The 14,297-nt window shown below is 41.0% G+C and overlaps 1 protein-coding gene across 1 annotated transcript in view; it reads right to left on the reverse strand.

Moving 5' to 3' along the window:
- INTS9 (integrator complex subunit 9) overlaps positions 1–14,297 on the reverse strand; it is a 104,550-nt gene that overhangs the window by 15,324 nt on the left and 74,929 nt on the right. The window contains exons 9-10 of the mRNA XM_032389006.1: positions 5,138–5,249; positions 2,572–2,752 (exon numbers count right to left, since the gene is read on the reverse strand). Coding sequence (XP_032244897.1) covers positions 2,572–2,752; positions 5,138–5,249 — 293 coding nt within the window. The remainder of the gene's footprint in view (positions 1–2,571; positions 2,753–5,137; positions 5,250–14,297) is intronic.

Genomic DNA, 14,297 nt, shown 5'->3' on the forward strand with positions numbered 1-14,297 from the left:
GATGTATGTTTGTTAGAGCCCATCTGTGAGAATTCTACTAAAATAGTATTAAAGTATTTCAATAGTTCTAACAGATACTACTTTTGGGGGAGTAGTTCAGGACTTCAGGGTTTGGGTTTTATATTAACTTCATTAATACTACTTTTTAATTTTTCCTACACTTCGCTTTCTTTAATCTTGATTAAAAAATCACTTTATATCTCTTTTGGAGGAAGATGTAAATATGGAAGGAAGATACTTTCGGAGGGTTACTTTATATTATATATATAGTTCTATACAGGAAGATAAAACTCTTAAACTCAGGAAGAGAGGCAAATATAAGATGTTCATTTAAGGTTTCTTAGATTGTTGCAAAGGATATTATGCTGCCTTAGTTAGCATCAATATAGAAAACTAAAGTATTTCTGTCAAAAAAAAAAAAAAACAACCAAAACCAAAAACCTAAATGCCTTGTGGTATCCTGGACTAGATCCTGGGACTGAAAACAGACATTAATGGAAAAATTGGTACAATCTGAATAAAGACTGGAGTTCAGCTAATAATAATATGCTAATGTTCATTTCTTAGTTTTGGCATGTGTATATGGCCACGTAAGATGTTAACATCAGGGGAAGCTAAGTAGAAGGTATATAGGAGTTCTCTGCACTATCTTTGCAACTTTTTTGTAATCCCAAAATTATTCCAAAATAACAACTTTATTATTTAAGAAAACAAAATCAAAGACAAAATCCAAAGTGCCAAGATGGGAAAAAATGTCTGCAGAAATATAACAAAAGAATAGAGTTCAGATAAAATGGTAAGAGAAGTATAACACCTCTAATATGTAAAAAGGGCACAATTTACAGAAGCCAAAAATCTTTCTGGAAAGCAATTTAGATCTGTATAATGAACATTAAAACATATTTATACTCTTTGTTCCAATAATTCCACATTTAGAATTGGCCTAAAGCAGAAGAGGCAGCCATATATACATAAAAATGATATTAATTGAAGATTTATTACTAAAAAGAAAAAACTGGGCCAAGCCTGTCTGTCCAACAATAAGACAACAATTAAGTAAATTATACGATATACAAATGAGGTACAAATAATGTAATAATGCAGTCATGTAAAAACTATGTTCTCGAAGATTTTATAATGCTCTAATCTCATATTAAAATTTTTAAAAGCAGGATCCAAAATTAAATAATCAGCATGATCCTCATATAGAAAGAAAAAATCCATCAAAATGCCAACAGTGATATTATTTCTGGAGATTGGGCTTATGGGTTCAGTTTTTTCCTCTTTCCTGTAACTTGTATTGTTTTCTATAGTAAATGTGTTTACACATATATTAGAAATGAACAAATAAAAAGACCCAGAAACACAAGAACAACCTACATTAATTCTCATGGTCCTGATATCTCTCCCATCAGATATGCTGAGAAGAACAGCATGCAGTGGGGGAGGGACGGCCTTGGGGAGCACACCAGCACCTGGGCCTCGCAGGGCTGGCCCTGGAGTGTTTTACTAAGGATCTGGATGAGGAAATTCCACATGCTGACTAATTGTGCAAGTGATACTTAGGGTGGACTGCTAATTATTCAAGATTAACTTCCCATGTTGGGGGAGAAAAGACCCTATGCAAAGGATAAAATTCAATAGGTACCAATAAAAGTGACAGCCCTAAGGACAAACATGAATAACATGCACAGGGGATGGAGAAGCTTGTTTGAATTGAGAGAAAGAAAAAAGGACCTTGACTACAACTAAAAGGGGAGGGAAAAAAATGCCCTTTAAAAAGGAGGAGTGGGGGAGGCAGTACCGAACAAGTTACGACAGAATGACATACAAATTCCTTTTTAATGAGAAACTCAGTAGAATACTGTGTCCACTAGGCTCCCACACAACAAAAATATATTAAACACACCGGTGTATGTGTCACACCCCCGTCTAGAAACTCCACTCTAAGGCACTGTTAGGTTGACTGTAAAAGCTAATGTATTTCCCCCATCCCTCCCTTTTCTTGGCCAGGTGAGTTAGATTCAGACGTGCATCTAAATAATTCTAACAGGGTTCACTGATTTCATCCTATACAATCATTTACCCACCTTAGGACTGGATCAAATAATTTCCTACTGTAATAAAACTTAATTTTGTCAAGTATCATGCTACTGAAATGAAAAAAATCCAGCCTTTCTTATCAGATTTGGTGTTATAAATTCCAGACAACATGAGCTTGGGCTTTGAGCTTCTAGAATGTCACTTCACTTTGTAACAGGCAGAGGGTAGCATGTGAGAGGATAAATGCATATTTTTATCACTGATTTTGAAAGTGCTGGCTAAGTTAAATCTTTGCCTTTCATCCTTCTCTCCTTGATCACTATTCTTCTACACCCTAGCAACATAACAGATTTGGCTTTCACTAATACAATTTTCACATCACAGACATGGAAAGACAACCAAATGTAAGTCTCATAATAATGCAAGGAAAAAAAACCTATTTCTATTCTTTTTTAATTAAAAAAACTTTTTACATTTTCATTCTTATTGCTTGAATGTACTGAATCATGGAGAAGAACACAGACATACCACTCAGCAAAAATCTGGGAAAACTCAAGTGAACTGTTGGCCACAGGGGAGATGAAGTAGAAAGGGATGTTGGAGAGGCCGGCTGAGTCAATGTACTGATATAGACATTCCAAGAGGTCATAGATCACGCCGGAAGGGTAACAGGGCACCAACACGTTTCCTCCATTCCGGACTGTCAGTGCTAGAAAAGTTGAAGCCAGAGAGAAAACGGTGGCATTAAAAGAATAGTTTTATAGAGGTAGAACGAAACTTTAAAAATAATATTTGGATTTCTTTCATTTTCCTACTTCTGTTCATAGAATTCATTTCCCATGGATAATGATCTGTTTCTTTTGAAGAACAGCACAGGGGTGGGAGAATCCAGAGGCTAACCATCAGCTGGGTTTTTACTGGATGTCTCAGTCCCTGGGAACAGGGTGTGCAGTGAAGGATTTGGGTTTTAAAGGTTACCAATGGCAGCCGAGCTTCAGGACAGACCCTCCAAGCTCCTTTTCTTTTTAGCTCCTGCTCAAAACTTTGCTGGATTTGTCTCTGCTCAGTCTCTGACCACTGCTGAATGACCTATAAGGAAATAGGCCAAGGTTTTCCATTTGACTCATTTTAGGCATTTTCTTTCATTAATGTGTTATCTGTAAGAAAATCCTCCATACTTTAAATACTTAAAACAAGTTATCAAATGAGGAATTGCAACTTATGGGTATAATCATATTAGAAGATATAACTGGCTAAAAAAGAAAAAACAAACCAAAGCTCTTCTAAGTTTGTTTTTTGTTTGGTTTCCAAAATAAACTGAAACACACAGCTTTTGGGTATAGATCTTGAAGCCTCTGATGTCTTGGATCCTCTTCGTTCCCAGGTCTGACACACAGGCTCTCCCAGATGCGGTACCCCAAGCACGGCTGACTTGCCATTACGAGACTACGGTACCGTGGTGGGAGACAGTGGTCAGGGCTCCAGAGGCCTGGCTTTACTCCCACCTTTGTCACAAGCTATAGGATCTTGCATAAGCCACTGATACTTGGCTGGGCCTGTTTCCTGATTGGTTATGAGAGGAGTGAACTAGATCAGTGGTCTTCAAGCTTTAGTGTACATGAATATTGCCAGGGAACATGTTGAAAATGCAGGTTTTCTGCTGGGTCTCTCCTCTCCCCAGAGAATCTGACTTACTACGTCTGTGGCAGGGACTCCAAATTGCATCTTTAATAAGTGGCCTCACTGATCTTGAGGCAAGTGGTTAGTGGACTTTGAGAACCAGGAGATTAGATGTAAGGCTCCTTTAAGATCTAAAGTTCTTTGAGTCCATGATTCTAGATTATAAACAAACAAACATACAAATCAAAGATGCTATTTGAGACAAGTCCAATAATTTTTTCAAGGAAGAATAAATTGTGTTTGGCTTAATATCAGCAAAGAACAAAAAAGTTTGGCATGGGCAGGTGAAATTTCAAAGGATACTGCCTTTCATGTATATATGACTATTTCTTTCCCCCAGAGCAGAGGCGACAGCACTTACAGTTGCTAGGGTGGAAGGTCTGAGCTCATTAACCCCTCTTTGGTAACCGTCATGGACTGAAGGTCTGTGTCCTCCTAAAATTCATATATTGAAGCCCTAACTCCCAATGTGATGGTACTGGGGGTGGGTGCTTTGGGAAGTAACGGGGTTTAGAGGAGGCCATGAGGGTACAGCCTCCATGATATGATTAGTGCCCTTACAGGAATAGGAAGAGACATGAGAGTTGCTTCTCTCTGCCAAGTGAGGACACCCTTGCGGGCATCTACAAGCCAGAAGGAGGGCCCTCACCAGAACCTGACCATGCTGGCAACCTGATGTCAGACTTCCCAGACTCCAGAACTATGAGAAATAAATGTTGTTCAAGCCACCCAGTCTATGGTATTTTGTTACAGCAGCCCAAGATAAGACAGTAAGCAACCTATACTTTTCCATAAAGAAGGGCAGGATTTCTAGATTTTACTGACAATTATATCCAAAGAAACATACATTTCTTCTAGGTAGCAAACACCCAAGTCTCTCCCCCAAATTTAGTCTTCTCTCAAAGAAAAAATAACACGAACCAAATACTGGTGGAAAAAATTGATCTGTTCAGCGTCTCGCTGTTGTGAATGCAAAGCATTAATGGTCTTTTCAATCTGCTATTATCTGCAAAGCAAAGATGTGATTCTTCCCTTTTTTGACAACTGCTACCTTGTATGCACGACCGTCCTGCCCCCAAATCCCACCACAAAGCAAGAAGAATAAATAAGAATTTTCAACATAAGTCAAGTGGGAGAGTGTTGAGTATTTGTTGCATAAAAGTGCTAAACACTTGCATTGACTCTTATGACAACAATTCTGACATTCTTCAGATTTCTGTTGCTTAAGAATTGCTTTTGCTGACAACAGCAAGCTTTGAAGGACAGGCGAGAAGGGTGGAGTAGACGGGGGAAAAACTGAAACACTGGAGGATGTGAATGTGAAGGGAAGGAGCACAAACTACTACAGAAGCAAGGTATCAAAAAGTGAACCTAGCACACCTCACCCTATTCACAGTACGAGCTGGCCACATACCCAGATTGCTGCAGAACTCTCCCACCATGCCGTCTGGGTTCGCGGTGGGGATCTGGGTCAGGCCTGTCAGAATGAGAACGTCACTGTTTTTGAGAGAAGCTTGGTCCATGGGCTGAAAAACCAGAGAGAACTCTGCTTAGTAATTCAAAAAGAAATGATAAGTATAAGTAGTAAAGGAAAAAGAGAATACAGTCATTGTTCTGTGATCAAATCATTGTCGTGTCCTCTTATTTCCTCTAATGAAGTTTGTCCGTGAACAGCAGTTGCCCAGCGGGGATGAGGACAGATCAGAGGAGGCAAGAGGGAACTTTACAGAATGATGAAAGAGTTCCATGCCTCAACTGGTGTGGTGATCACATAATGTGAAAATTCATAGAACTGTATGTCTAAGATCTTTGGGTTTCACTATACATAAATTTTACCTCAATTAAAAAAAAAAGAAAAAAAAAGAACAGGGTGGCTCAGTCGGTTAAGTGTCTGCCTTCGGCTCAGGTCATGATTCCAGGGTCCCAGGATTGAGTCCCGCATGGGGCTCCCTGCTCAGCAGAGAGTCTGCTTCTCCCTCTGCCCCTCACCCTGCTCTTGTGCTCTCTCTCACTCTCTCTCAAATAAATAAAATCTTTAAAAAAGGAAAAAAAAAACAGCTTCCTATCTCAAATTTCTAGAACACATTGCGCTTTTCAAAATGCTATCTCACACATATCGTTGGTGAGTCTCCAACCTGAGTGTGTATTAGAATCACCTGGCGGGTCTGCCAAAACATGGATTGCTGGGTGCCAGACCCAGAGTTTCCGATTCAGGTTTGAGGTGGGCCTAAGAATTTGCATTTCTAACAAGCTCCCAAGAGATGCTCCTGGTGCTGGTCTAGGGATCATGCTTTGAGAACCACTGCACTGTATAATCTGATTCTCAACACAACTCTGCAAAATGAAAACAAGCGTAAAAACTTGAAATAAATACATGAAATAGGTTTACATTATGAAAATGCAAACTGGGACTCAGAGAGCCAGGCGATTTTCCCAAGTATCCATGGCAGAGGAGCCAGGAAGAACGCTGAATTAGGAACCAGAAATATAAAGCCTCACTCCCAGTCCTTTACTAGTCATGGGACCTCAGCTAAGGCTCTGAGCTGGGTTTCTTACAACACGGGCGTATTTGTTGACCCATCTTCCTTCACTGATTTCTGAGAGTCTCATGAACTAATATACACAATCTTCTTGTAAACTATGAAGTCCCACTGTGGTGCGCTATTATGTGATCCTTTGGATGTTATATTTTTATTTTTACCTGGCACAATTTGAATTTAATTTTGATTGTTTTCAGAGCACTTAAAAAAACCCAAAACACTAACTACCCTTTCCAAAGAAATCAGGATTCAAACTGAAAACAAAAATGAAGGCCCATGGATTTGAGATGCTGGCGCTATTTTGTAACACATCTTTTCCTCATTGTCATTTCACATACTCACCGGAATGTAAGAAGAAAAAAGCCAGAAACCCAATTTAGTAAGAGACCTCATCCCTTCTTTCTCTATTCCACCTGGATTTTCCAATAAAGAAAATTCCAAACAGTAGCACAGCAAAGGCCCACCACCTGCAATGTTATCTGAATATATGTGCCTTTTGATGTATATTCCTTTAGCATTTTATATAAACATGGATATAAGGCCTTCATTATTTTTAAATAACATGATTGCAGTTATATAAGCTGTTTTATAACCCGAGAAACATTTCTTTAACATGAAGGCAGAAAAGCATGGTCGTGACAGCTATACTGAATAGATTCTAATTCCTACTTGCACAGATGTATTATACTAATGCATACAAGAGCTTTTCCTCTGCCTGGGCAGAACTGATCTATCTATTTGTACTTCTCTAAAAAATACATATGCATTCATTGTTTCCAGAGAAGGAAGAAGTACAGGACAGTGGTTTATAGTAACAGATGTGCAATGAGCCTGGAAATGTTCACTGTGTGCATGTGTCAAACAGAAGAACCAAATGGTGACAAAAGGGATCAAACTTTGTTAGCATATTTAGCTTAAAATGACAACAATTTTGTAAGAACCTTATTAGAACAAGCCAACAATGAGTCACAGGGCTGATGGGGGAATTCAGAGGGTCTAGGAACTCCCTAAATAGTATATACAATTCTGTGTGTGCCTATGTACACTTTCCCATAGATTTGATTGGGTTGTCATATGGGGCTGTGACCCCCCAAAAGGTTAAGAACTACTGACTGAAATGAAAACATATAAGGGAGAGCAAATGTGGTCCTGAAAACGACATTATCTCTGAACCTCAGCCATCAATGTGCCTTCCTTTGAAAAATTAATGCCCACAGTAAGAAACAAAAGCAGTACTACAACATGAATACCGTGGAGTTGGAAGTTATGAGAAATACTTCATGATCAGATCAGACTAGATGTTTGTTATTTTAGCCCTATACCTGGAGGCACTTGTTGATTCACAAGGCTACTGTAAAGAATCAGCTTTCAAAGCCTTTTATTTTTTTTATTTTTATTTTTTTTTTTAAAGATTTTATTTATTTATTTATTTGAGAGAGAGAGAGAGAGAGAGAAACAGCATGAGAGGGGATAGGGTCAGAGGGAGAAGCAGGCTCCCTGCCGAGCTGGGAGCCCGATGTGGGACTCGATCCTAGGACTCCGGGATCATGACCTGAGCCGAAGGCAGTCGCTTAACCAACTGAGCCACCCAGGCGCCCTCAAAGCCTTTTAGTGACACTCTCAGAACCAAGCTGGTACCGCCAACATCTCCATTTCACCACCAAAGGGCAAATGTGTATATTATTGGTGTCAATGGCAACTCACTGAGTGCTTTGAGCGGGAACATTTTGTTCAAACACACACAACAGAAAATTCCATTGTGTCCAAGAATCAAATAAAAATACCTTCCAAAGTTGACAGTCACAATCAAGCTTGTGGAACAAAATTTTGAAAAGCCCTAGGCCCAAGGAAGCTGTGGTCATTGTGTTGGGTCCTCTGCTGGTGAATTTACATTGGACACTTTGCACAGAGTATGAGAAAAAGGATACTCAGTCTCTAGGTCCTAGAAAGTAGCCTATAATCTAGTTGAAGAGAAAACATGTATGTATTGTCAAAAAAGAGGATTTTGGGGTCGCCTGGGTGGCATAGTTGGTTGAGTATCTGACTCTTGGCTTTGGCTCAGGTCTAAGCTCAGGGTCGTGGGATCGAACCCTATGTCAAGCTCCACACTCGGCACGGAGTCTGCTTATGTTTCTCTCTCCTCCCTCTGCCCCCCCACCCCAGTTCTCTCTCTCTCTCTCAAATGAATAAATGTTAAAAATAAAAGAGGATTATTCAAAAAGCCATAGAAAATATAATGTGAATTTCAAGAGTTTGTACTGGGTCTATAAGGGCCAAGAGGAATGCAGAGTAGAGGGCCCCACCAGGCCAGGTGGGGCCACTTATACACGGCTTTCTGGCAGGTAAAGTTTTGCGTCTAGTTTTCTTTCTTTGGCTAAGGAACTTTAAAATATCCTTTGGAACGGCTGCATGACACCCCTTCTTTCCCACAGCAAGATGTCCCTTCTACATATGCCCCCGTGGCCTCTAAGACTTTCTATACCAGCACTATTCACACTGCTTTGTAACTCCCTATTTACTTGTGTCCCCCACAGGACTATGGAGCTCCCTGAGGGCAAGGATTTGGTATCCCTAATTCCTAGCAAAATGCCTGGCACACAGCAAATAGTAAACAAACATTTGCTGAATAAATGAATGCACAAAAAGAACATGGTCTGGTAGGAAATGTGAGAGCATTCCATACTGGGAAATAGTTCTCTAGAAGTCAGCAAGGTGAGAAACAGCAAGTTGACTTTGGCAGGAGGGCCGGAGAGAGGGTGGGCAGAAGGCAGAGAAAGGTGAACTGTAGATGCCAAATGAATTTATTTGGTTGGAATGGAAAGTTTACTTTGGGGCTGAGAAAAGAGATTAGTAAAAATGAGGGAAAGTGTAACTAGTAAAGAACCAAAAAGGTCAGAATCATGAAGACTGACAGAGTGGATAGTAAGGAATCAACAGTCTGAAGCACATGACAGCTGAGGAGGGGGTGAGACCAAAAAGAGGGACAACACTCAGAAGTCCCCTGTAGCAGCCTGGACATAAAGGGGGAAAAAACTGTAATTTTATGGCACTTGAGGAGATGGAAGAGGCAGATCTACACAGTATCACAGAAAACCGTTAATAGACAGGTGGGAGAGGGGCAGATGTACTGGACAATGGACAAAGTGAGACCTTAAGATGGCTCCAAATTCTCAAGTCAGAAATGTAGACAAAGGGAAATTCGGGCGCAATGATTTAAAAGAATAAGGAGGCAATAATAAGTCCAGTGTTGGACTGCTGCAGGTGTTTAGGGGATAACAAATGGATTTATTATGAGAATAAAAGATAAAACAAAGATGCGTGATAGATATGGAGATTTGCTAGGTACCTTTATCAAAGTATTTAACAAAAATGTCAGTTTGTTTTGAGTTGAGGAAAGTGGAGTGTGCCTAGGGCCAAGGCTGTGGGACCCCATAAGGTAAGTGGGGAGAGAAGCAAGTAAACAAGTACATAATGCACTGCAGAGCTTCCCTGCCGGTAAAAATGAGCAGTTTGGGAAAGATAGCTTTCTGGTGCTTGCACCCTATAATATAACAAAAGATCAAGTAGAGTTAAGAAAACAGCAAGACTGCCCCAGAAGCCGAGACTAAACAGAATTTTAACAAGAGAATGATGAACAGTGTCAAATGCAGCTGTGAGATGCTGGGGAAAACAGAAAAGAGTAAATTTGGCTGGAGGCTGATTGCTGTTGGGCTAGAGATGTGAACCAAATCTATGAGGTAAAAGAGGGAGAAAGCCAGGTGCACAAGACTAAGCTGAGCAAGGCAAACAGGAGAAATCTCATCATGGTTAGACAGAGAATCCGGTAGTGAGGCAATGAGACAGGCCACCGAAAGCCTTTTTCTGTATTAAAATTCTTCAGGTTTACTTAGAGGCAGAAAAGAAGGAATGAGTGAATGATCCAATGACCTACACTTCTTTGATGAGAGAAAGGAAGACATAAATTTGAGATCATGAAGCACATTGTCTCTTTTTTTTTTTTTTTTAAGATTTTATTTATTTGAGAGAGAGAGAATGAGAGACAGAGAGCATGAGAGAGAGGAGGGTCAGAGGGAGAAGCAGACTCCTTGCTGAGCAGGGAGCCGGATGTGGGACTCGATCCCGGGACTCCAGGATCATGACCTGAGCCGAAGGCAGTCACTTAACCAACTGAGCCACCCAGGCGCCCCGTCTCTAGCTTTCTAAGACCAATTCAAAGCCCGCTCTCCCATGAGATCTCCCTAATCTGCCCAGGAAGGGGGGGATATCCCTCGGCACTTTAGGGGATTTCTAATCTGACAGGATTAACCACCTGCACCCCGAAGAAAAGTCCTGTAGGTCCGCATCTTACTCCCCTATTGTAACTTCTGTAAATGTAAAACCTACCCCTCCTCGTTCCCCTTCCAGCCTAGCATATTCCACTGCCCAAAGCAGGGGTTTAAGAGATGCCATAGACTAAGTGACGGAAGGGGTGACTGAACAAATCAATCAATGCATCTAAGTAGCATACGTTATTTTTGAGAGAAGGAAATAGAGTTGACCTTTGAACAACATGGGGTGGGGGAGTCCGCATATAACTTCTGACTCTCCCAAAATGTAACTACTAATAGCTTCCTGTGGATGGAAAGCCTTTCTGATAACGTAGTCGATTAATACACAGTTCGTATGTTGTATTATAAACTATGTTCTTACAATAAAGCAAGCTAGAGAAAAGAAAATATTAAGAAAATCATAAGGACAAGAAAATACAGTACTGTAAACTTCCATACATAAGTGGACTTGTGCAGTTCAAACATGTGTTGCTTAAGAGTCAACTGTACTCTGCAGAGAAGCTGTCCACAGGTAAGAAACAAAACAGCACGTGTGGAAAGTAATAGATAGGAGTCCAGCAAGTTGTCCAGTTTCTCCCTCCTTGCTTCATGGTCTGCTTCCTGAGCCCAATTCTCCAAACTAATCATGAATCATCTGTAGTTCAACTTTTCCACCACCCCCAAATATAACAGGTTAAACTTTTACTGGTTGGGACTGTGTTGCCAGTGAGGACAAGAGCTTTGTTTCTTCAGGACCGACCCAAGGAGGTGCGACCGAGGCTTTTGGGACTACTTGTGGCTGTGTCCACAGGGAGAAAAAAGCTTCTTGTCTGTGGCCTTGACAACTGGGGAGGGAGCTGGATGTTGTGTGGCTTGTCCTGAGGTCTTTCTTTTCTATTAAAAAAATTTTTTTTTGAGAGAGAGAGCACGTGTGAGCAGGAGCTGGGGGTTGGGGAGGGCGGGGGCAGAAGGAGAGGGAGAGAAAGAATCTCAAGCAGGCTCCAAGCTTAGTGTGGAGCCCGATGCAGGGATTGATCTCATGACCCTGAAATCATGACCTGAGCCAAAATCAAGAGTTGGATGCTTAACCCACTGAACCACTCAGGTGCCCCCTGATGTTTTTCTTAAATACCACTTTGAGGATGTGGTCATGTCCTTTACTCAGGAAGAGTGGGCCCTCCCGGACATACCTCAGGGAAAGCTGTGCAGAGATGTGATGCTATAGAGTATTAATCACCTGGTCTCCATAGATGAAGTGAAGTTTTATCAGCGCAGAGAAGTAAAGTGAAAATATGCTGCCCCCTCTTGAGTGGAAGGGTCAATACTGGACCCAGAACTGGGTCTGATACCTCACAGAAGAAAAGAGTGGATAAATGAAGCCCAGGTGTTCCATGGGAGCCATGTGACCAGGGGTGCACGGGAAGCCTCAACCAGCTGTGTTAAAGTCAGAGTTTTGTGGATGCAGGAAAATGTCTCCTGTATTGATACTACATCCCAGCTCTGCCTTGTGCATAAGGCTGACCATGTGGCTTTAATTCCCCAGTTCCATACAAGAGAAAGACAAACACTCCCAGAAACTTCCCAAGGACTAAACCTGATTGTGAGAGCCTCGTAAGGCCAGGCCTGAAGGGAGAAGTAGCGGTCTACAGATATCTCCCAGGGATATCTAGAAGGAAATTAATTTTACATCAGAAGACTAAGGAATGGCTGTGTACATCCACATGAAGATTTGGAACGAGTCACATATTTATTATAATAAAATAAATTAAAAAATCCAAAACCCAAACTGCAGAACATCCAGATCAAAGCACTGCATAAGTAACAACAAAACATTTGGGGAATTGAGAGGGAAGAGAAAAATATAAAAAAACAAAACAGAGCAAAACAAACAAGCCTACCCAAGAAACTGCCTTAGCTCTAGAAACCTATTCAAGAGTCCAAATTTAAGATAATTTCTTTAGATTAAGAGAAGAATATACATTTATTACTGCCAAAGTCTTTAAGACCTCAGGAGAACAAAGCAATAGTTCATCCTGAACTCCCACGGGAGAAGGATGAGGAAGAAGAGGCAGAGTGAATGCTGGGAAGTGTGTGCTACAAAGGAGACTTTCATAGGCCAGGTACCAACCTTTTCCAGCCCTGTCAACAAGAAGGAATTTCCATTGTGAACATCACAGGCTTCAGGGAATTGACTGAGTAGAAATTACCATTTTTTTTTTTTTTTAAGATTTTATTTATTTATTTGAGAGAGAGAGCATGAGGGGAGGCAGCAGAGGGAGAGGGAGAAGCAGACTCCCCGCTGAGCAGGGAGCCCGATTCAGGGCTTGATTCCAGGACCCTGAGATCATGACCTAAGCCGAAGGCAGATGCTTAACTGAGCCACCCAGGTGCCCCACTAATTAATTTTTTTTTTTAAGATTTTATTTATTTGAGAGACAGCGAGATAGAGAGAGAGAGCACACAATCAGGGTGAGCAGTAGACAGAGGGAGAGGGAGAAGCAGACTCCCCACTGAGCAGGGAGCCTGATGCGGGGCTCTATCCCAGAACCCTGGGATCATGACCTGAGCCGAAGGCAGACGCTTAACTGACTGAGCCACCCAGGCACCCCCACCAATTAATTTTTAAAATTAATTTTATTTCTTAAAAAAAATTATTTCCAAGTTCTAACTCAAAAGAGATTCTCAATCTGAGACATAACAATGGGCTTCTGAGGGCTCTATAAACTTACAGTCTCCAAATAAATGCAAAGTCTTGTGTAGGTGTGCAGATATATATAGTATATTTTAGTCATTCTTTTTTCCTTTTTTTAGATTTTATTGGTTTAGAGAGAGAGTGCATGAGCAGGGGGAGGAACAAAGGGGGAATGATTCTTAAGCAGACTCTGCACTGAGTGTGGAGCCCGATGCAGGGCCCAGTTTCACGACCCTGAGATCATGACCTCAGATGAAACCAAGGGTCAGAGGCTTAACTGACTCAGCCACCCCAGGTGACCCTATTTTAATCATTCTTGTCAGATTTTTGGGTCCAGGCTTTTGGGTCCCTGGCCCACAAAATGTTAAGAACCACTGCCCTAAGGCAGAAGTTCCCATCTGGAGCCCTTGCTTTCAAGCCATCTCTCTTCTCATTGTCCCTCATAGCCATCACCCACCTTGCAAACCAGAGAACCACCTGTCTTGGCCTCAAGGCCAGGAGTGCTGAAGCAGTGGGATGGACAACTTTCTGGGTCTCTTTCAACAGTCAGAAGAAGGATGGGAATAAAATCAAAACAATAAACAAACCAAACTTAAACCCACTATCAATAGTAACAACAACAAAATATCTACCACACAATACAATTTTCTGTATTTCAAATCTCAACCTTAAATGGGAATCAGTGTCCTGTTAGTTTCTAAAACTAACCCAAAATTCTGTAGCTTCCCATGTCCAGGTATATGCAGTTTTGTTCTATTATGCTGGTGATTTTCGTATCTAAAACTCAAGTCCTGCCCCTGAAGTGAGGCAGCGTAGCCAGGAAGCTTTTGAAATAATGACTATAACGTTGTTTTTTCAACCATCGTAATAAATACTATATATATATATATATATACACACACACACACACATATATATATACAATAAATAAATATATATAAATAGAGTTGGTGTGCAAATGTAAGTTCACAACCCACAAGCAAATCCATTAATTTGATTCCTAAGGCCAGGAAGGCTTGGGCTCTAATATTAACC

Source organism: Phoca vitulina, unplaced genomic scaffold, assembly GCF_004348235.1.
Source record: "Phoca vitulina isolate PV1807 unplaced genomic scaffold, GSC_HSeal_1.0 scaffold53, whole genome shotgun sequence".
NCBI lineage: Eukaryota > Metazoa > Chordata > Mammalia > Carnivora > Phocidae > Phoca > Phoca vitulina.